The following is a 22,357-nucleotide window of genomic DNA, read 5'->3' on the forward strand; positions in this document are numbered from 1 at the left end:
TCCCGCAGCTGACAGTGCAGCAGGTGTCAGGAGTGGCGGGCCTGAGGCCACGGGGCACCAGGGTGGGGCCAGCGGCGCGGGGTGCCTGCAGCAGAGCCCGGCTGCGAGGGAGAGAGGGTTTGGATGCAAAGAAGAAACAGAACTAGATTTGCATCGGGGAACGTCCGAGTGGGGCCAGTGCAGGGCGTGGGGGACGGGCGCGGACAGGAGGGACCCTGCCGGGGTTTGCCGGGACCAGGGAGGGCAGGTCTTCCGGCCGCTCATTCTAGTCTCACTGGCTTGTTGGGCCGTGGAGAAGGCTGGCCTGCATGGAGGAGGAGGCAGGGGGATCCCTCAGTGCCCCCAGCCAGAGTCCAGCGTGCAGGCCCGGCCGGCTGTGGTGTGGTCGCCGCTGGGCTCCGTCCCCCGCCCGCCTTCCTCCTCCCCCAGGCCCGCGGCCCCAGTGCGCCCGACGCCGTCCAGCAGCGGGGCCAAGAGCGCGTTATCAGATAATAAATAAGGCGGCTGGAGCCACCCGTGTCAACAACTGGCGGCCGCACAGGGCACTGTGGGGGAGGGGCTGCCCGCCCCAGCCAGCCCCCCGGGGGAGACTATGGGCTTAGGCAGCCTACGCTGCTGAGGTGCCTGTGGGGGGTTTGGACGTGGGCACCCTGGCATCTGTCCCCAGCCACAGCCTCCCAGCCTCGGGGGTGCCGGTCCCTCAAGCCTCGGCTTTCATCGGTGGCTGGGGGTCCTGGTGAGTGGAGGGACCGGGCACGGCACAGAGGCAGATGTCGGTGAGAGGGCCTGGGTGATCGCTCTTTGGGCCTCACCTTCCACCTCGTGGCCGAGCGCCTGGGGGCCACGTGGAGATGGGGCCCCGGCCGGCACAGGAGGGGGTTGCTGAGGGGATCTGAGCCTGGGCCCTGGTGCATGAAGAGCCTCCCTCAGGAAACCCACCACGTACACACCACGCCTCTTCCCACTGTGGCCCTCCAAGGAGGAGGCTGGACCCAGGGTGCCCGAGGGTCACTGCCAGCTGCTCCTGCCTCGGTGAGCCTGGGCTGGGGTGGACCGGGTGCTGGCCAGCTTCCGAAGGCAGGTCTGGTGTCCCCAGAAACACGATCCCTGAGGCTGTAGATCTGGCCGTCCTCACATGAGAGCCGGTCCTGCCTCCCCTCCGTCCTGGGCCTCCCCATCCTCTCTCTTCTCTGCTCACTCAGCCACCCTGCCCCGCCCTCCACACCGCACACCGGGCCCTGACTCAGCCCACGTCCAGCTGGCTGTCCCCATAGGCGGTCCACACCCTGGAGAAGGCAGCCGAGCCACACACGGCCTGCGAGTCTGTGACACCCACACAGCAGGGTGACGACGTCCCCTTCAGGCATGACAGCAGTGTTCCTGGTGGCGGACGGACCTGCTTGATGATGGCGACAGTGGGAACCGTCTTCTTCTGAGAATGTCCCCACCGAGAGGCACCGCTCGTTAACAATGTTCCTTTTTTTTTTTTGAGACAGAGTCTTGCTCTGTCATCCAGGCTTGAGCTCAGCGGTGCGGTCACCCCTCACTGCAGCCTGGAACTCTTGCACTCAAGTGACCATCCCACCTCAGACTCCTGAGCAGCTGGGACCGCAGGCAGACGCTACCACACCTGGCTAATTTTTTTGTAGAGACGGGGCTGTCACTGCTGCCCCGGCTGGTCTCTACCTCCTGGGCTCCAGTGATCCTCCCACCTCAGCCTCCCATCTCCCTCCTGAATGAGCATGGTGCATGTTTCAGGAGTACCTGAGAGGCTTCACTTAGCCATGAGCTGTCTTTTGCAACAGCAAAGGCGAGGCGGACCCTCTGCCTGAGCCACCCCTGGCAGCTCCGGCCCCTCACGGTGGGGATGTGACGTGTCCCGGGACCCAGCCGCCCTGTCGGGTTCAGGCTGTTCCGGCGGCTCTCGGGATCCCGTGTTGATGCTCGGCCAAGGGGCACCCACGGGCACCGAGGAGCCTGTCGGTTGGCCGAAGCGAGGCTCAGGAATGCTGCGTGAGGCTCGGGGCCTGCTTTGAGGAGCGAGGGCCATAGCCCCCAGGGCCCTGGACACGTTCAGCCTTGCTGCTCTGCCCTGAATGAAGCAATAAATGAAGGGCCTGGAGCGGGAGGGTCTATGAATGGCCCTGGGTCAGGACGCCCCGGCTGGCAGGCCGACCGCTCTTCTTTTTCTGTGTCTCCTGCGCTTAGTTGTGGGACGTCACCAGGGTCTCCTCCCTCCCGCAGGACAGAGCACCGTGGGGCTTGGTGGACACTTTCTGCAGGCTGGAGGGGCCCCTGCAAGGTCCTTGGGGATTTCCAGGCGTGACGCCTCCTCCTGCAGGCACCTGGCATCTGCTTTAGTTAGAAAGGTGGAGGGGAGTGAGTGCGCCCAGGTCTGTGCAGTGCAGGTAAAGGGGCCTTCCTTTCAGTCCTGTCGGTGTCATAAGGGGCCGGACACTTTGCCGCCAGCCTTCAGCTCATCTGGTTGTTTATGGCCAGCTGGGCAGTGCGCAGGGCGGGCTGGCAGGAGGAAGGGCGGTGGGAAGGGTGCCTGGTGGCTATATTAAGGGCCTGGGCCTCATGGCTTCCGCCCCAAGAGGAGAAAGGCTTAAATTTAGCAGCAGCGACCATGCCCACTGGTGGAGCTGTCAGACTCCGTCATCCTGGACACATCCCTAAAAAATGGAATAAAAACAGGGAAAGGGTTGCTTCCCCCTTGCCCATGAGCAACCCTCCGCTTTTCCTCTGGGGTCCTCCCTTCATGGATGGGGTATGTCCAGGGCTAAAGTCCCGCAGCCCGGTCAGCACCTGGACGCCTTCCTCTCTACCTGTGGGGACCCTGCTTGTCCCGCACGCCCCTGAAAAGACCTCTGGGAAGCTGCTCCAGGTCGGGATTGTGCCCAGCGCTGCCTCCCTATACTGGGGCCTCCCAGGGGCCCTGCCCATCCTGTACACCCCCCAAAAACACCTCCGGAAAGCCTCTCCAGGTAGGGGTTGGTGCCTGGGCCTCCCCAGAGCCCGCCTGCTACACAAGCACATGGATTACAGACACGGCCACGGATGTGGGGCACCCCTCCCCAGCAAAGGTGGGGGAAACTGAGGCTGGAACAGAAGCAAGAGGGCAGCTCCACTGTACCCAGCACTGCGGTCTGGGGGCACTGTGCGGTGCCCTCTGACCCTGGCGCCGGGGTCACCTCACTAAGCGATGGTGTGTCTCATCTGGGAAGAGGAAAACCAACGCCTGCTTCCTGGGAGCAGGGAGTGCGAGGGCAGAGGCTGGCAGTGCCACCCAGCAGCGGGCATGGGGAGGTGCCGATGTGGAAATGACGCAGACAGTCGCCAACCCACCGCCTCTGGCCCCAGCTCCTCGTCCCAAAAAGCTCTGCGGCTTCCCGCCATCTCCCGGGCCGAACTCAGGGCTCCTTCCCCCGGGTCTGTGGCCCCATCGCCCCCTCACCCAGGGTCTGGGGTGCTGAGAACGGGCTGGGCTGGCCTTACCTTCCATAGAGACATGGATTCACTCCCAAGGTCAGCCCTGCAGGTGCCAGAGACAGCGACTGTCCGACCTGCAAGGGGACAGACTGCCCTTTCCCGCTGCGGCCCGGGCTGGAGAGTCCTGTGGAGGTCACTGTCACCTGCTTTCCTATTCGGGCACCCAGCGGCCCAGCATGAGCCCTGAGGCAGATGTGCAGGGGCCATGCAGGAGCCAGGATGGGGAGGTGACCCTCAGTCTCCCTGGGCCTGTGCCCTCACTGCACAGGCACCCGGGATGGCAGCCTGAGGCCTCTGGGCTTGCAGACAGGACAGTAGCAAGGGAACCCCAATGGTGCCCAGATGCCACATGGGACCCATATGGTGGGTGCCATGTCACCTACAGGTGCCACCTTGCCCCAGCCCGTTCCCCCACACCCCCTTCCCAGGCCAGATGAGCAGGGCAGGGACTTGAATTAGATTCAGATCCTAAAGCCATCCTAGAGCAAGGTTTCTCAAAGTGTGGGCCTCCAGGCACCCAGCGGGTTCGCGGGGTTCCTGATTAACATGCTTATTTCCAGGGCTCACCTCAGATCCTGCTGAGCTGAAAATCCCCAGCTGGCTCCCACTGCATGGGCTAGAACGTGGCCTTGCCTGAATTCTTTCTCGATCAGTCCAGTGATGGGGGCTGGTGGCTGGAGAAGTTCCTAGAGCTGCCCACAGCCCCCACCCCAGTGCCTAATAGGATGGAGGAGGTTGGGAGCAGGCAGGGAAGGCTTCCAGGAGGAGGTGGGCTTGGCTGGGAGGAGGCTCTGAGCAGGAACCCAGCCTGGGGGAATGGAGGTGTCCAACAGGCCAGCCCCTCTGCTGCACCACCGGGCCAGGCCCCAGGCCTGCTGAGGGCCACTGCCGAGCCTCGCGCCCACCTGCCCGCTGCCCCCTCCAGTCGCTGGGGACCTGGGGGCATCAGTGGTCCTGAGCCCCAGGGGTCCTGGAGATGCCCTCGAGGGCACCTGGTGGGGATGCAGGGGGCCGGGGATGTTTCTGAATGTAGAGGATGGTTGAAAATTGCCAGGAGGGTGGTGACCAGCCGGCAGGGTGGGGCTGTGAGATCCCACGGGTCATGGATGGGGAGGGAGAGTGAGGTTCAAGGCTTTATTTCACATTTCCTATGGCTTCGTCTTTTTTAGAAAAGATGACATCACACGGAAACGGGGCTCGGGGGCGCTCTGCAGGCGCGGCTTCAGGACGACGGCTGTGCTCCCGAAGTGGATGCTGGACACAAGCGTTTTTAAATATAAAAGTTTTAAATGGGGCAGTGCACGGGGGTCTGGCTGGCTCACAATGTTCAAAAGGTTTTTGAATCAAATCGGAAGACTTAAAATCCAAGTTTCCGGCTTTGCTGGAAAAATCAGGCCTTGCTGGTGAAATGGAGCAGCCGGGCGGAGGTGAGGACGCAGGGCCTTGCCTGAGTTCCCTTGAGCCAGGTCCAGTGCGGGGCAGGTGGCGGGAGAAGTTGTGCAGGGTGCTGTGCCGGCCGGCCGGCCCCTCCGCTCCCTGTGGCCTCCTGGACACGAAGCTGCTGGCATTCACAGCTGCCTTGGGCAGGGAGGGTGCCTCTCGCCAGTGTGACCCACTGAGGTATCGCCCAACCCGACGTGGAGGGGGCTTGCAAGCGAAAGGAGATCACTAATGATTCTGTTGGGACAAGAGACCAGACCGCACGGTCCCATGTGAGCCAGGCCGTGCGGCCACGTCACCACCAGCCCCAGCAGCGCTTGGATGGGTCAGGGCAGGGCTCCCAGACACTTCACTCTGCCTGTAAGAACCGTCATGATACAGCCTCGGCCAGAACAGGGCCCTTTCCCATCCCCTCTGGAAAAGCCGTCCGCACAAGCGCACACGCCTGTGACGACCGCAGTGAGAATGGCTTCCCGCTGGCGTGTCCTGGCACCGTGTGTGGCCTGCACGCCCATCCTTGGCAGTGCTGCAACGGCTGCGGGATGGCTCTCCGCACCCAGCTCCGTCTATCAGTGGGGACGGTGGATGACGGCCGAGGCCCCGGGAGGCCCGTGCCCAGCTGCCCCCCTCGCTCCCCTCCCCGGCTCGGCCCCAGGCACTTCGCTTGGCATCTTGGTTCTGCACTGGGAGCTTGATTGCTTTTCCCCAACGGCTACAACTGTAAACAGATTGATGGTGCTCGCCGAGGACGGGATTCGAGCTGGCGGTGGTGCTGCAGGGTGGCCGGTGTGGTCCGGAGCCTCGGCTGCACCTGGGGAGTCCCTTGCGGCGTGGGGAGCTGGGCCCTTCCTCACCAGCCTTCTTGCTCTGGGGCCGCCTCCCGACCGCCTTGAGGGGACTCCGGACACCCAGTCTCTGGCCTGCTGGTCTCTGCTGTGCTGGAGTGAAGGAGTCACGGAGCGAATCAGTGGGTGCTCTGTTCCAGACTGTTCCCCGACGGAGGCTGCCTGGGACCTAGGCTGAGGCCAGCGCACACCAGGCCTCCTGGCGCAGAGCCCCCGCAAGGCCAGCCTGAGGGCTCAGGGCTGTGGAGGGGAAGGCAAAGTCTTCAGGCTCGAACTTGAACTCCAAGTGGCCGGGGGCAAGGGAATCATCCTCCTGGCCGGAGGCCTGCAGGGACAGGAGAGCATGAGAATTCGGGGTCGTGGGGGGCTGCTGCAGTCTCTTAGGTCAGGAGCTCCCATGACCGTGGTTGCCCTTTGGGACCCCTCGATGTCCTGGAATGGCATGTGGGACCCCTCCTGAGGCATCAGTGCTCCCCCCACGTTGGACACAGAGCCAGCTCTGGGGGAAGGGCCACCACAATGATGACCCAAAGCTGACAGGGTATCCAGTCCACCTGGCGGGAGTGGCTCCAAGGGGCTCGGATGGGATCTGATTGGGCTGAGAAAGCACAGGGGCCCCAGCATTGGGCACCCCACCAATGCCCACCCCCTCACCTGGGGGTCCACGCCGGACCCAGGGCACATAGGGGATGCCAGGCGGGGCTCAGGTTTCAACGTGGCCGCTGAGCTATCAGTGCTGGGGACAGCAGATGGGGAGGCCAAGGTGTTCGCTGTGGCTCCTGGGAGGGAAGACGGGGTGTTTACAGAGGGGCCAGGTGTGCCCTCACTTCCCCTTCCTGCCATGTGGCAAAGTCTCTTGTGGCCTGGGCCCAGAGAGGTTGGACACATTGGGCGTGGGTGGGGACTGGTCAGGGCGTGGCTTCCTCAGCCCCGCCTCTGCCCCTGCCGCCCACCTGCTGTCACCACCCTGACCCCCCACGTCCCCCAGCAAAGTCACTACAGGGCAGATCTGGGGGCATTTGGACTTTCAGAGGACAGCGCTTGAACCAAACACACACAGGTCTCTCGTGGCGGGACTGGAGGCAGGAGGCCTGACCCCAGGGCTGCGGCGCACCTGAGGAGCCCCTGGGCTTGGTGGCCATCTTCGGCTTCCGCTTCCGGGTCTGGATGCTTTCCTTCTTCATGGCCAGAGGCCGCGGCACCTGGCAGGGGCGGCCAGGGTGGAGGCTGGTTCCGTCCTGCTCAGCCCTGGGCCCCGAGCATAGCACCCCCTCACTCCGCCCCCCAGAGCCGGTCACTCCCTGGGCTGGCGGCGTCCTCACAGCCCTGGTGGGTTGGTGGAGGGGGAGCCTGTGGGGCTGGATTCCCATCCTTGCCTCCCACAGAGCTGTCAGGGGCCAGAAGGCACAGGGGGTGCCCCGAAGGCAGGAGCCGTGCCCTGTCCGGCCCAGGCCGAATGGCTGTGCTGAGCCTCGGTCAGCGTGTCGGTGCCATGGCGTAACCGGAATGGCCCGGGCCACTGGGGTGATGCCACGTCGGCGGGGACTTGTGTGACACACTCAGCCCCAGGGACAGCGGCCCTCCTGCTGGCTCCTCCCCAGGCCCCTGGGCCGGGAGTGGGGAGGGCTCCTGCTGGGGGGCTGGAGAGGGCCCCGCCCTGCCCCGGCCGCACTCACCCCGTGCAGCTTCATGTAGAGGCCGCAGGCGTTGCACACGGGCTCACCCTCCGAGCTCCGCCGCCACAGGGTGGTGGTGGTCGTGTGGCAGTTGGTGCAGCACAGGCCGGCGCGGCGGGATGAGGACTGGGGGAGGGAGACTGCGGTGAGCCCCGGGTGGGGAGCAGCGGACGGAAGCAAGGCTCAGGGCAGCCTTTCGGCCACGCAGGACCCAGTAAGAAGGCATTTGGAGCATCAAGGTGGTGAGCTCTGCCTGGACACACCCTGGAGTCCTGGGAAAGGTCACTTTACCTTCCTGGGCCTCGGTTCGCCCCCCGTAAAATGGGGGTGATAACAGACCCACCACAGGCTGGTTGTGGCTGAGAGCCCCTCAGGGCCAGGCACCTAGGCATCTTGGTGGTCTTCCTGTGGTCTCTTTTAGCACCCACCCTGGGCCTGGACCCCCAGGTCACAAGACCTCCGGAGGCCAGGACGCAGCAAGAGTCGGGGCCTGTGGTCCCCCCGGGCACCTGCTTCCCAGACTGGGGGCCCCACCAGACAGCGGCTGAGGGCTCCAGTTCCCACCTGCCTATGTCTCCCCTCTTCTGTCTACTGTGCCTGGTGTCAGAGCAAGACTGGACTCATCTGGAACCTTCCAGAGGCCTCAACATTGCTTCCCTCTTTCCCGTGGCTCCCAGTAGAGAGTGACCTCCCCCCCCCCCGATTCTGGCAGGTCCAGGTCCAATCAGAGGTCCCGAACATCCAGGGCCCCAGTCCGTGGGCTCAGTTGGGGGAGGTTCCGAGCTGGCTGCCTGGGGATCCTTGTTGAAGGTGAACCTGGGGCCTCCCTCCAGCTCGAGCCGCCCTCTCTCCCGCTGGCCTCACACGTTGGTGCTTGGAGGGAGGTGGTGTTTGGGAGTTCCGGCCCAGGGCTCCAGAGGCCCCTCTGACACAAAGCCCTTTCCCAAATCTCAGAGCACAGCTCTGCTGGTGGCACCACCTTTTCCAGCCACCTGTTGCCAGCCCTGGTCCTCCGGGGGCCGCCGTTTCTACGCAGCCCCTGCCCTGAGCCCATGGGTTCCTTCTCTTGGGTTGCACAGCCCCCGCCTGGTCCGGGTCCCACCCCTCTTGCCAGGACCACAGTGGGGGCTCTGCAGGAGCTCTGTCCTCCCTCCTTGGCAGCAGCTAGGGCCGGACCGTCAGTGTGCTGAGGCATAGGATGCAGCCCGTGAGGACGAGGCCCCCACGCTCAAAGCCATGCCTCGGATTCTCTAGCCAGGACACAGCCAGAGAGCAGTCACGAGAGAGCCAGACACACTGGGGGAAAGACTCCATCCTGGGCGAGGGCCGAGCAGACATAGCCAGCCTCGGTTTCCCCATAAGCTACTGCCATGGGTACATATAGCCAGCCTCAGTTTCCCCATCTGTTATTGCTGAGTACACACAGCCAGCCTCTGTTTCCCCATATACTACTGCCATGAGTATACACAGCCAGCTTCGTTATTGCTGAGTACACACAGCCAGCCTCATTTTCCCCATAAGCTACTGCCATGAGTACACACAGCCAGCCTCAGTTTCCCCATCTGTTACAGCCCTCTATGACCAGATAAGTGCCAGCCTTGCTGAACATCTCCTGCCCACCCTTCCCCCAGGCTGCAGCCAAGGGCACAGGCTGCCCTGTTGAAGGCCTGAGTGGGAGCGTGGGGGCCTGTGTGCGGCCCTGAGCACCAGCCAGCCCCCAAACTCGAGGCCTCCTCGACCCCTAGACGAGGCTGCAGGCAGTTGCCGAAGGCTCTGGGAATGCTGTCCCCACTTCATCTGAGGCCAGGCCTCCTGTCTCCAGGCAGGACCCTGCCCTGAGCTCTATAACAAAGGGGCAGAAAGGAAAGGAAGAGGCCAGACCAGTGAGGCCGGGGGAGGCTTGAGAGGTGCCTCGGCCTGCAGCTCCTGGCTTAGCTGGGGAGACTTCGGAGGACAATGTCCCCCACCTTGGGCCGTAGCGTCCAGCCACTCAGGGTCTCCAGTGGTCTCCTGGGGGGGACGTTGGGGTGAGACTTGTACTCACGCTGGAGGGCCCAGCCCAGGCCCCGGCAGAGCTGGAAGGGAGATGGCGCCCGGCCCACTGGATGGCGGAACCCTTTCTGCAGGAGCAGCTGGGGTCACCTAGGGTCCCCGGCTGGTGTCTCTCTCTGGGATGCACACCCTGACGGGTCTAGAAGCAGCTGCCGTTACTGGACAGGATTTGAGTCTGGCTCCCTTTCTTCTGTGCCCGTCGGGTGCCAGGAGCTGTGGCTGCTCCCTTGGTGGCCTCAGGCCACTGTCCAGTATGAGGCCCAGTGTCCTCCCGGCCTCTCGGACACCCACCCATCCGTCGATCTGCCTGACGTGGAAAGAAGTCTCCCCAGGGCTGCCAGACGTAGGGACCCAGGATGTGCAGGTAAATGTGTCTCTGCTCAGTGACAGCTCCTTTGTCTCCTCCGGTATTTGGGACATGAGTGCCGAAATGTCTGTGTTTATCTGAAACCACATGGACCCTCTAGTGCTCTGTAGTTTAATTTACTTGCTGACCCCCTCCTCATGGCCCACAGCAGTCCCCGCCTTCAGACTGAGGGGCATCCGTAGCCCAAGGCCCGTCCTCTTCCCTGAAGCAGCGGGACCCTCAGGTCTGGGACCAGCCATCGCCCCTGAGCACACACAGATGGGGATGTACACACATGTGCACCCTCCACACGGCCCCCACAGCTGCCAGCATGCCCATGATGCAGCCGTGTCTGAGACACAGGGTACGGGGAGAAAGAAGGTGTGTGCATGCAGGTGTGTGGGCTGGACCCCCCGCAGCGGGCATGCCCATCACCCCGCACCCTGCGAGTGCCACAGAAATGCCTGGAACCCACCTTGAGTCTCTTCACAGTGCAGTTTCATTTCTATCAAATTAAGAAAATGGGAAAAACACGGACCTCACAACACTTTTCAAAGTGCGCCCTCGCCTACCTCTCCTAACTCTCCACCAGGTCGAGGCGGTACAGGTAGGAGATTGAGGCTCAGAGGAGCTGAGGGACCCCAGGAAACTGAGGAGGCCTGGGGTGGACAGAACTGCCCCTTGGCCAGACACTTTGGGGACACGCTTCTAGCAGCTCGCCTGTGCTGTGCCACGGTACCAAAACCACGCCTCCATCTGTCCTTCCTCACTGCGGGACACGCAGCCCGGCCTGGCTGCGCTCAGCACCCCGCCCCTCAGGCCCTTCTCCCACCCCAGGCCTCTCCCCTCTCCAGCCTCCCCAACCCCAGGCCTCTGCCCTCTCCAGCCTCCCGGCCCAGGCCTCTCTCCCCGGCTGCATTTCGTTTTTCTTTTTTGTCGGTTCTTTTCAAAAGAAGTCAAACTTCAAAGCCTGCTCGCCCACAGCGGAGCCGCTCTAAGCAGCTCTAAGCACCAGGCTCTGCGTGCATCTCAGACATCCAAATAAATCAGGCAGGGCAGGGCAGGGCCCGGGGTGCTGTCGGAAATTCAAGGAGCACAGGAAAGGGAGGGAGCTCCGAGCCTGGCTGGGAGGGGGGACGTGAAGGTGGCGGGTCACAGCGCCCGCAGTGCAGCTGCCTCCTCTGAGACGGAAGACTGGGCCGTGGACAGCCAGAGGCCGCCGCACTGCAGAGTCTGACCCTTGGGTACCAGCGAGTGGCTGGAATGTCTCCGAATCCAAACGGGTCCCCGACTGGAGGGGAGGCGTGGTAAACACAGGACGCTCTCCCATGTCCCCTGCTGGCTGAGGGCAAACCGACTCGGGGTTGTGGTTCTGTGAGGGGCTTGAAGGAGGAAGCCCTGGGGCCGGGGTGTGTCAGGTGCCTGACTCCAGGTAAGGGCCAGGTTTGCTCAGCAGCACGGGAAAGACAAGACGTTCGGCCCCGTGTGACACTGGCTACTTCCTGGAGCTGGGGTCAGAAGTGGCCCTGGGCTGGGGGTCTGCTGTCCCCACTGACCTTGGCTGCCGGACCCTAGGCTTCAGCCCGGGCTCCAATGTTCTTGGGGCTGGGCTGCTGGGGGCCCACATGCTCCCAGCAGTGTGTATTCACAGAGTCAGACCACGGGGAGAGGGCACAGTACTGGACGGTCCCCACCCTCCGAGACCTCTGGTCTTGGCCAGATGGATAGTAAACAGGATCCTCCCCCACCAGGCATCTTAAAGCCCATCCCGTATCCCCCAGACCAGGGAAGGGAGGCCTTATCATGCATGCCAAAGGCCCCCATGGGTCAGTCTTCAGAGCCAAGGCCCGAACACACAGCGCCGCCTAAGACAATCTTTACAGCAAGGCGTGGGGCGGCCCTAAGTTCCTCTCCCCACTCCAAAAATGAGGAGACAAAGGCCCAGGGAGCCGCAGAACTGTCCACGAGATGCCACAGCCCAGGAGCCTGGGATCCGGCCGGACACAGGCATTGCCCGGCTGGAGACCTAGGGCAGGGCAGGGCAGGGCAGGGCAGGGCAGGGCAGGGCAGGGCAGGCAGCAGGATGGCTCCTCCCAGCTCCTCCTCCTGACACCAGCGTGTCCCGGTGCCCGGTTCAGGGCCTGGCAGTGGGAGAGAGGACACAGCCAGAGGAGGGGCAGCCTTCCCCATGGGCGAGGGCAGGGAAGGGGTCCCGGGCTGTGGTCTCACAGAAGCCGGCTGAGCTCCCTACCACTTCTCTTTTTTAAAAAATTAATTTAATTTAGCTTAAAATGTAATGAAGTTGAACAGAAGTTAATTTCTTTTTTTTGGATGGAGTCTTGCTCCATTGCCCAGGCTGAAGTGCAGTGGTGCAATCTTGGCTCAGGACAGCCTCAACCTCTCAGCTCAAGAGATCCTCCTGCCTCAGCTTCTCAAGTAGCTAGGACCACGGGTATGTGCCATCTTGACCGGCTAATTTTTAAGTATTTTGTAGAAACTTGGTCCCCCTATGTTGCCCAAACTGGTCTAAAACTCCTGGGCTCAAGTGATCCTCCTGCCTCAGCCTCCCAAAGTGCTGGGATTACAGGCGTGAGCTAGTGCACAGGACCAATTTAGTTACTTTTAGAGACAGGGACTCCCTCCACTGCCCAGGCTGGAGTGCAGTGGCATGATCACAGCTCACCCCACCCTTGAACTCTAGGACTCAAGTGATCCTCCTGCCTCAGCCTCCTGAGTGGTTGGGACTACAGCTGTGTGCCACCATGTCGGCTAATCTATTTTTAAAAAATTTTCAGTAGACATGGATTCTTGCTATGTTGCCCAGGCTGGTCTTAACTCCTGGGCTCAAGTGATCCTCCTGCCTCAGCCTCCCAAAGTGCTGGGACTACAGGTAGGAGGCACTGTGCCTGGCCCCAAACGCTCTCAACCTCGATTTCCCCCCCAGTGAAGGCCACATGACGCCAGGCTGGATGAGCGCACCTGGGAACAAAGGCATAGTTGCAGGGCAAACAGGCCCGGGGAGACGGGCTCCGAGGAGCCTTCCCTGTGAGGCGGGCGTGAGAGGAGGCCGGGCCCGCAGAGCCCCAGGCCTGAGGCCAGCTCCAAGGAAGAGAAGTGACGGCTGCCCCCAGCCTGCAGTCCTCCTTCCCACCTGCCCCGCTGGGACCTCGCACGCTCAGGTCCTGGTTCCCCATAGCCCAAGGCCCCAGGCTTCCCCCTAAGCCTGTAGCCGGGGACTATACAGAGCTGCCTGGTGCAGGACGCAAATCCAGAGACATCTAGAACAGCAGCCCCACAGGACAGTGGCTGGAGGGCTCACTTCTAGCCAGGATGACTGCCAGAATCAGCCGATGTACCCCACACGAGTCCACACCACCCACGGAGGAGAGCTTCACCCCACAGAGTCCACACCACCCGCGGAGGGGGGCTTCACCCCACAGAGTCCACACCACCCGCGGAGGGGGGCTTCACCCCACAGAGTCCACACCACCCGCGGAGGGGGGCTTCACCCCACAGAGTCCACACCACCCGCGGAGGGGGGCTTCACCCCACACAGAGTCCACACCACCCGCGGAGGAGAGCTTCACCCCAGAGTCCACACCACCCGCGGAGGGGGGCTTCACCCCACAGAGTCCACACCACCCGCGGAGGGGGGCTTCACCCCACACAGAGTCCACACCACCCATGGAGGAGGGCTTGACCCCCACACGGAGTCCACACCACCCGTGGAGGAGGGCTTGACCCCCACATAGAGTCCACACCACCCGCGGAGGAGGGCTTCACCCCACAGAGTCCACACCACCCGCAGAGGAGGGCTTCACCCCACAGAGTCCACACCACCCGCGGAGGGGGGCTTCACCCCAGAGTCCACACCACCCGCGGAGGAGGGCTTGACCCCCACACAGAGTCCACACCACCCGCGGAGGGGGGCTTCACCCCACAGAGTCCACACCACCCGCGGAGGGGGGCTTCACCCCACAGAGTCCACACCACCCGCGGAGGGGGGCTTCACCCCACAGAGTCCACACCACCCATGGAGGAGAGCTTCACCCCAGAGTCCACACCACCCATGGAGGAGAGCTTCACCCCAGAGTCCACACCACCCGCGGAGGGGGGCTTCACCCCACAGAGTCCACACCACCCGCGGAGGGGGGCTTCACCCCACAGAGTCCACACCACCCTCGGAGGAGGGCTTGACCCCCACACAGAGTCCACACCACCCGCGGAGGGGGGCTTCACCCCACAGAGTCCACACCACCCATGGAGGAGAGCTTCACCCCAGAGTCCACACCACCCGCAGAGGAGGGCTTCACCCCACAGAGTCCACGCCACCCGCGGAGGAGGGCTTGACCCCCACACAGAGTCCACACCACCCGCGGAGGAGGGCTTGACCCCCACATAGAGTCCACACCACCCGCAGAGGAGGGCTTCACCCCACAGAGTCCACACCACCCGCGGAGGAGGGCTTCACCCCACAGAGTCCACACCACCCGCGGAGGGGGGCTTCACCCCACAGAGTCCACACCACCCATGGAGGAGAGCTTCACCCCAGAGTCCACACCACCCGTGGAGGAGGGCTTCACCCCACAGAGTCCACACCACCCGCGGAGGAGGGCTTGACCCCCACACAGAGTCCACACCACCCACGGAGGAGGGCTTGGTGCTCAGGAACATACCCTTGCCCAGCCTTCCAGCCCAGGGGCTATGGTGGCCCCTCAACTTTCAATAACTTGCAAACATGTCAACACCGCAAATCCTTATTTGTAAAATTACTTAAAAGTAAGAGTTTGCCTGGGAAACAAAGTAGCTTTCAGCTTCTCCCAGCCTCTGGGGACTGCGCCCTGCCTGGGGCAAAAGTCCGGGCTCTGGAATCCCCCACTCCCTGCTCAGCCACAAGCCAGGGAGAACCAAAAGTGAAAACAAGTTCTGCCCGTGAGTCAGGGGACAGGTATAAACCTGGTGTCCCTGCAGTCCCTGAGTCTGGGTTGAAAATGCTCCCCGAGGGGGCTGTGGACCCAAAGACTCTCCAGTTGAAGACTTTAACGCCTTCAATAAAGTATCCAGCAGCCACTGTCCCTGGAGCCTCATCCCAGGCAGGGTCACCTTGAGGCCTCGGAGACCTGGCCAGGCCACAGTCAGCCACCACCGACTCGTGGGGCTGAGCTCCTGGCTCCCTGCAGCAGCCCTTCCCGGAGCCAGCCCTGAGCAGAGCCCGGCTGGCACCACTGCTCCTGAGTCCGGCCCCCGAGCTCTCCCAGGGCTGGGTGCTATGAGCTAGTGGCCCTGGCATCCCCACTAGGATGCCTGCCCTGCCCCGAGCACTCAGAAGACCCGAGACCCAGCGGAGTGGGCATCCAGGCTGTTTTTGGCACACCCACCGCCCCCACCCCAGAGGCTCTGGTGTGGCCTGGGTAAATTGAAGAGGTCCCCTGGAGTGAGCACTTCACGCAGCCCCCCCACCCTCCTACCCCCACCAGCCTGAACTCACCAGGCGCTTCTGGGGCCGGAGGAGCGGCCGGTTGACGCCGTTCATCTTGTGGTAGAGGCCGCAGGCATTGCACAGGTAATGGCCGGTGCCGTCGCGGCGCCACAGGGGTGTGGACAGGGCCCCGCAGTTGACACACTCACGCCCCTCACCTGGGAACTCCTCCAAGAAGTCAGACACTGAGGGGACAGGCAGCTCGTGGGTGCTCCCTCCCCCTCACCAGGAGCCTCCCAGCTCCCCATCAGGCCGGCGCCCTCCCCTCCCCAGAAGCCTGGCAGCTTTTGTCAGACGACTAAATTTAAAGCACACATTTTGTGCTTTAAATTTATTTTAAAATTTATTTGCTTATTTACTTAATCTTATTTAAAAATTTTTAATTTACATATGATAAAATTTGTTAGAGTTACTTTTACAAAAATGGGTGTTAATAAACACAACCTGAAGACAGACACCTGGGACCCCTCCCAGACCAGGATCCAGCACTGGCCTCTGCTTGTTTGACCTTCGGGGAAAGCAGGGTGTCTACACTGGTGGGGGAGGCGGATTAAGGGGTGTCTACACTGTCGGGGGAGGTGATGTAGGGTTTTTTGTTTTGTTTTGTTTTGTTTGAGACAGTCTTGCTCTGTCGCCAGGCTGGAGTGCAGTGGCGCAATCTTGGCTCACTGCAACCTCTGTCTCCTGGGTTCAAGCGATTTTTCCACCTCAGCCTCTCGAGTAGCTGGGACCACAGGCGCGTGCCACCAGGCCCGGCTTAAGTTTTTTTTTTTTTTTTTTTTTTTGTGCTTTTAGCAGAGATGGGGTTTCACCATGTTGGCCAGGATGGTCTCGATCTCTTGACCTCGTGATCCGCCCGCCTCGGCCTCCCAAAGTGCTGGGATTACAGGCGTGAGCCACCGCGCCCCCCCCCCGATGAAGGAGTTTTATCTGGCAGCGGCTCTTGGGCTCCCCTTGACTCTGCTGGGACCCTAACCCTGCTGGCCTCCTTTTCTGCAAAGCGGGTCCATGGCGGGGTGGGGGCTGGGAGGGTGGAGAAGGTGGGTTGGGAGGTGGAGACCGCCCTCTGTCAGCTTTGCTGTGGTGGCAACCAGCGTCCTTTGGAGGGACAGCTCCGCCTCGCAGCCCCCCTGGGACCGTTCACACACCGCGGCGGGGGTGGAGCTCTTCCTGGTCCCCTCCAGGCCCGCCAGGCGCCGGCGGGAGGGAGGCCCGGGCGCCGAGTGGGGGTGGGGCAAGGATCCATCATCGCCCCGCCGGGAGTGGGCTCCAGCCAAGGGGCTGCCCGGGGAGGCGGGGGGCCAGGGGTTCGGCGGCTGCGGCTGCGGCTGCGCCCGCTTCCTGCGCCAGAGGGCCGGCAGGGTCCAAAAGGCGGCTCCGGAGCTGGGTGTCGAGGCCTCCACGGTCCCGGAGGGGCGGGATGGACCCCGGGGAGCTCAGAGGCGCCACCTCCGCGGGAAAGTGCCTGCGCTGCACCCGGGAAGAGCCGCGGCCTTCGCAGGCCTAGAATCCGACTCTCCAAACTGATACTCAGGGAGCGGCTGAAACCAGGTCTCCAGTTAAAATAGGTAACCCTCCTAGAACCGAGGCGAATGTGGCCACTTCAATAAGCCGGCATTTCGGACTTTATAAAAATAGTTTCCAAAACTTTTCAAAAACAAAACAAAACAAACAGAGCGACGATGAAGACTTTTGGGGCTGCACCCCGGCCGTCTGGAATGCCGTGTGGAAATGCGTGTTCCTTCCCACGAACAGGTGAACACACGGAATCCCGACGGAGTTTCTCGTGCGGGGTGATTGCCCAGGGTGCTGCGGTGGCACCTGGCGGGGAGGCTCGGGCTCTGGGGAGTGGGGAGGAGGGAGGAGGGAGCGTTTCGCAGGGTGCGGGTTTGCACCCGGATTCGGCCAGCCCCGGCCCCGAGTCTGTGGAGCCCCGTACTCACCCAAGGCGGGCCTGCGGACGGGGAGGCCGTGCAGGACGCTGCCATCGAAGGGCCCGGCGGTCCAGGTCGGGGCCACGTCGGGGCTCACGTAGGCCGGGTAGGTGGTGGGATAGGAGGTGCCCATGGGCCGCCCAAGCGGGGCCGCGAACTGTTCCCGAGGCAGCAGCGCGCCCTGGTAGGCGCCGCGGTCCCGGCCCCGCGCGCTGCTGCCGCTGCCCGGTCCCTGGGGGCTGTGCGCGAACGAGAAGGCGGCGGCCCCGGGCGGGTGCGCGGCCGGCGGGTGCGGGCTGCCGGCGCCGAAGGCCGACGAATCCGCGGGGGCGGGCTGCGCCCAGCAGGGGCGCGCGGCGAGCTCGGGGGGCTGTGGGCCCGGCTCGCACCGGGGCAGGTAGGACAGCGCGGAGGGGCCCCGCGCTGGCGGCACGAACATCGAGGAGCCGGTGCCCGGAGCGTGCAGGAAGGAGCCCGAGTCCGCGTAGGCGGCCTGGCTGGGGCTCGCGGCCAGCGCCAGGCTCCGGTACATCCTCCCGGGAGCGGCCCTGACCTGCGGGGCAGAGGAGAGGTGTGTGGGTCTCGGAGCCGTGCGCCCTCCGCCGCGCTGTTGCCGGGCAGGTGCGGCCGCTCGGGCGGCGCTTCCCACTCCCCAGCCCGGGCCGTTCCCCGGGCAGGTCCCCGAACCGGAGGGAGAGGAACGGCGGGGCTGGAAGCGGCCAGCGCGTCATCCCGGGGCAGCCACGAAGCCGAGCCCAGCTCTTCCCTGCCCAGGTTTCGGGGGTCTCCAGGGTGGGCTCGGTGGGGGGCGGGAAGGACAGGCAGGGCGCCGCGGCGGGACGCGGGGCCTCGGTAGCGGGGCTCCGCCGCGCCAGGAGGGGCCGGGTGGGGAGGGCGCGCGGCTGCGGCCCGGGCTGAAGCACTCACCGGCGGGCAGGGAGGGCGGGAGGACCCGACGGTGGCAGTGGCGATGTGTCGGCGACCGGCGGGCGGAAGACTGGGAGCCAGGGCCTGGGAGGGTCGGCAGCCCCCACCCCGCCCCGCCGCGCCGCCCCTTCCCTTCCCGCGCCCGCCCCTCCTTCCCCGCAGGGTCAGAGCTGGGGCTCCGGCCGCAGAGCCACGTGACCCGGGCGGGCCCAGCTCAAGGGGATGGGCGACGGGGACGCACGACACGGGGCGGCCAGTGCCGGGACACAGGCGGGCCGAGGGCTCCCGGGCCCTGGCGAGTCGGGCGCAGAGACTCCTCTAACTCCGTGCGGGGCGCGAGCCGTCCTTCTCTCCCGGGAACCCCGTTGGTGCGCGCCCTCGCCGAGGGCTCGGTGCAGGGACCTGGCTCCCGTAGGGAAGGCCCAGCTCGGGTCGCTGGACTGGGACGGGGTGCCCTGGCTGGAGCCCCGCGATTTTCCCCCAAGCGGACCGCCGGGGGCTCGGGGTGCCAGTGGAAGCGGGCAGGGTCCAGCCTCGAAGGCCTGATCTGGATGCTGGGCTCGAAGCCCCCACCCAGTGGGACTCTCAGGCGGCTCTGGGACTCGGGGAAAGTCTCCTCCAGGCGCCAGCAACGCGGGCGGGTCGGAAGCGACTCAGGTCAGGGAAGCGAGCCCCGCCTTCGCTCCCGGTGAGGGCTGGATGGAGTCCGGCACATGGCGGAACCGGAACGGCGGGGCTCGGAGCACACCGGGTGGACAGAGCTTGACCCAGGTGCTTGGGCCATGAAAGTTTTTCTTTTCTTTCTTCTTTCTTTTTTGAGACAGAGTTTTGCTCTGTCGCTGAGGCTGCAGTGCAGTGGCGCGATCTCAGCTCACTGCCTCCCAGTTTCAAGCGATTGTCCTGCCTCAGCCTCCGGAGTAGCTGGGATTTCGGGCTCCCACCGTCACAGCTGGCTAATTTTTGTATTTTTCGTAGAGACAGGGTTTCACCATGTTGGCGGGGCTGGTCTCAAACCCGTGACCTCGTGATCTGCCCACCTCAGCCTCCCAAAGTTGCTGGGATTACAGGCGTGAGCACTGCCTGAACGTTTTCCGTTGCAGAAAGGAGCCCTCGGCTCCTGTCAGTCAGGGGCAGAGGGGAGGACGCTGGGTTCTCTCCTAGGTGGAGGCTGAAGAGCTGGGAAAGAAGGAAGGCTGCAGTGTTGCCCCCTTGGGGTGGGTGTCGCGGAGACCACTGGGCTCTGGATGGGCACGCATCGGGGTCTGGGGAGAGCTGGGGTGCCCACACGCTCCCTTCTCTCCCGGCCTTCCTCTTCCCCCGCAGCAGACAAGGATTCAGGGTGCCTGTCGAAGCGCCCAGGGTCTCGGTGTCTGGGAAGGCAGCAGGCTGACGCCCCTGGTCTGTGGGGGCCTTGGGACCCCGTGGACGGTTTGGCAGTGGGCTCAGACCTCTGCTGGAGAGAGTGCGTCTCTCAGGCTGGGGTGCCGGGGTGGGTGCCACTGGGATAGGGAGCTAGGCGACCTTCCGTCACCCCTTTCCCAGCTCCCAGCCTCCTCCCCGCCCGCTTCCCACCAGGTGCTCCCTCCTTTCCTGTCCTCAGGAATCGGGGAGGTGCTGGCTGCCCTGTGTGGACTCCCCTGCTTTCTGCCCTCCCGGCACTCGGGGTCTCCACGAGGGTCTCCCTTTGCCCCCACCCCTGTAGACTTTGTCTGCGGATGGCAGTGTGCTCCGTGACGGTGCGGAGAGGGGCCGTAGCGGTGCCAGCGGGAGGCGAGGCTGTAGCAGAGGGCTCTAGCGCAGCAAAGCTGGTTGCACCGAGCTCTGACCCTCAGCCCGAAGCTCTCGTGAGCACCAAGAATGAAGGGAAGTGAAAAGGGACACTTGTGACTTGCTGGGGGCTGAGCCACCCCTAACACCAAGAAAGGTCTAGAGAACAAGAAAAGAACCACTGCAAACCTGGGGTGCTGAGGACAAACTCAGGGGGACTCTGGGGGCGGCTCGGGGGGCACGGGGGGACTCAGGAGGGGGGACTGAGGGGGGAACTCGTGCTTTTTGTAATAAAATCTGTAAAGTTGGCGAATGGGAAACACCAACGTTGCTGGGTGCTGTGTTTCGTCCCGACGTTTCCACGTAGCTCCCACATCGATCTTACACGATAGATCACGCTGTCACAAATGGAGAAACAGCGCAGAGGGGTGAGCTAACCTGCCGGAGGCCACACAGCTAGCAATTTAACAAGCCAATTAAAACAGAGAAGGGAGTCTCTGAGTGATGGTGGTTGGTTGCTTTTTTGAGTTAGTATCTATCTACAGTGGACGTTTGTATTAAACCCTGGCCTCTGTGGAGGGTGGAGAAGGGAACATTTACTCCTCAAAGGCTTCTCCAAGGCTGCACCTCACCCAGGGCTGTACAGGGCTAGGAGTCGGGGGGCTGTTCTGGCTACTCGAGAACAGCCCCCGCAAGCGTGCGACAGCCTCCCTGCTAGGTGGGTCACAGCTCACCTGCTCTGCAGCAGCGGGAGCCACTGGTGGCGTGTTTTCCACGTGGATCCGGCTGCCTCCGCGGTGGCCGGTGGTGTGGGCATGTATCCATGGGGATTGTCTGTGACAGTGTCTGGACCCCTTCACAGATCTGTTTCTACTTAAGCCAAAAAGAGAGGCGTCTCAGCCCAAACCTCAGAAGCCAGGTGTCCCCAGCCCCCTCCACCCCATGGTCATGCTCCGGGCCGCTCTGTACCCCAGGGCACTGGGCCCCTCAGGAAGGACGCGGCCCTGAGCCAGTGACCCAGCCCGCCAGGCCCAGGTACCCCTGAACCCCGCCCAGCTGCAAGCCCTCTTCTCCCCTGTCCCCATGCCCGTGCTTCTGCCTGCGGGGCCCTTTGCCCTCTTCTTTAGTTGCTGAACTGCTACACATCCTTCAAGACCTGTCTCGGAGGGCCCTGCCTGTCCCCTTCCTTACGTGCCCCTCTCCCCTTCCTGGTGCCTCATTGTGCTGTGTGGTCAGATGCCTTTGTGCCCCGTCTTGTCACAGCAGAAGCTGAGCCAGAACAGCTTCCAGAAGAGCGAGTCAGGGCATCGAGTGGGCACAGAACTGTGGGACTTGGCGTTCCATCTCCAGGCTGTGTGGCCTTGGGTGAGCTGCTTCCCTCTCTGTGCCTCTCCTCATCTGTAAGAAGGGGGTGATGATAGTGCCTGCCTCTCGCAGTGGCTTTGGGGAGGCCTTAGTGGGACTGGGTACCAAGGGGATCTGTCCTGGGATGGGCATGCAGCAGGCATTGTGCTAATGCTGGCCAGGAGTAAAGGGTTAAGGGTTCCAGTGTGGGGGTGGAGGCTCTGAGCTGTGTGTCCTGGGCCCTGAGAGCCGGGCAGCTGGGGTGAGTGATAAAGCCCAGGAACGAGTTTCTGGCCCTGCCACGGGTACCCCTGTCTCCTGAAGGCTTCCCTGGTTCACTGGGATGCAGGGACCTGCCAGGGCTGGCCTGTGAGGACACATCTCTAGGGTGGGGGCCCCCACACCTGTGAGATAAGAGGGTGGGCATGTTAACCCCCTGGTGACCATGCAGAGTTAAGTTTCATGAGTCCTGAGCTGTGAGGGGCTTCTGGGAGCCTGAGTGGGCTGGGGTGGGAGAGGGGTGGGGGTTGGGGTTTGGGGACTGGGGTGGGAGAGGGGTGGGTGTTAGGGGTTGGGAGTGGGGGCTGGGGGCTGAGGTAGGAGAAGGGTGGGAGTTGGGGGTTGGAGGCTGGGGTGGGAGAGGGGTGGGGGTTGGGGGTTGGGTGTGGGGAGGAAGGCTCTAACCATCAGGCTTTTGGTTTCATTTCCCGCTGTCACTTTCCTAGCAGCGCTCGCATCGCCCGCAGCCTGCCCTCAGCTTGGGAACCCTTGACTCAGACGTACTTATCAAGGAAAAGAAAACAGCCCATTGTTCAGGAGGATAAGGGGCATCAACGCCTCTGGACCAGCTCCCTGGAGACACCTCAGATGCGGCCCCTGTGGGTGGAGTCCTGGGTACAGGATGCCCTCCCCCAGGGCCCTTGGTCCCTGCCTAGGAATGGGCCCAGGGAGGGCCCTGTCCCAGGAACACCCCAGGCAGGGCCCCCTTCAGGGATTGGCCCTGGCAGGTGGGGTCACCTCCCTGCTCGATGCCTGCAGGTGGTGGATGCTCTGCC

General features: G+C 63.5%; 1 protein-coding gene and 1 long non-coding RNA gene across 3 annotated transcripts; one reads left to right on the forward strand and one right to left on the reverse strand.

The window, feature by feature from the left end:
* Nucleotides 1-4,447: 4,447 nt before the first annotated feature.
* Nucleotides 4,448-18,247, reverse strand: GATA5 (GATA binding protein 5). 2 transcript variants are annotated; one of them, XM_039479244.2, is made up of 7 exons: nt 18,192-18,247; nt 17,274-17,817; nt 15,340-15,515; nt 7,454-7,579; nt 6,892-6,979; nt 6,432-6,556; nt 4,448-6,102 (listed from the first exon to the last, which is right to left on the reverse strand). In XM_039479244.2, exons 2-7 carry the CDS (start codon nt 17,794-17,796, stop codon nt 5,947-5,949), a joined length of 1,194 nt encoding a protein of 397 aa, XP_039335178.2. In that variant the 5' UTR covers nt 17,797-17,817; nt 18,192-18,247; the 3' UTR covers nt 4,448-5,946. The 2 variants fall into 2 exon arrangements, with proteins under 2 accessions (XP_039335178.2, XP_039335177.2); XM_039479243.2 differs by having other exon boundaries at nt 5,934-6,017.
* Nucleotides 16,781-22,249, forward strand: LOC141585724 (uncharacterized). The gene is made up of 3 exons (XR_012519384.1): nt 16,781-17,085; nt 21,225-21,323; nt 22,031-22,249. It is a non-coding gene; the product is annotated as an uncharacterized LOC141585724 (long non-coding RNA).
* Nucleotides 22,250-22,357: the final 108 nt, after the last annotated feature.

This window comes from Saimiri boliviensis, chromosome 9, assembly GCF_048565385.1.
Source record: "Saimiri boliviensis isolate mSaiBol1 chromosome 9, mSaiBol1.pri, whole genome shotgun sequence".
NCBI classification, from domain to species: Eukaryota; Metazoa; Chordata; class Mammalia; order Primates; family Cebidae; genus Saimiri; species Saimiri boliviensis.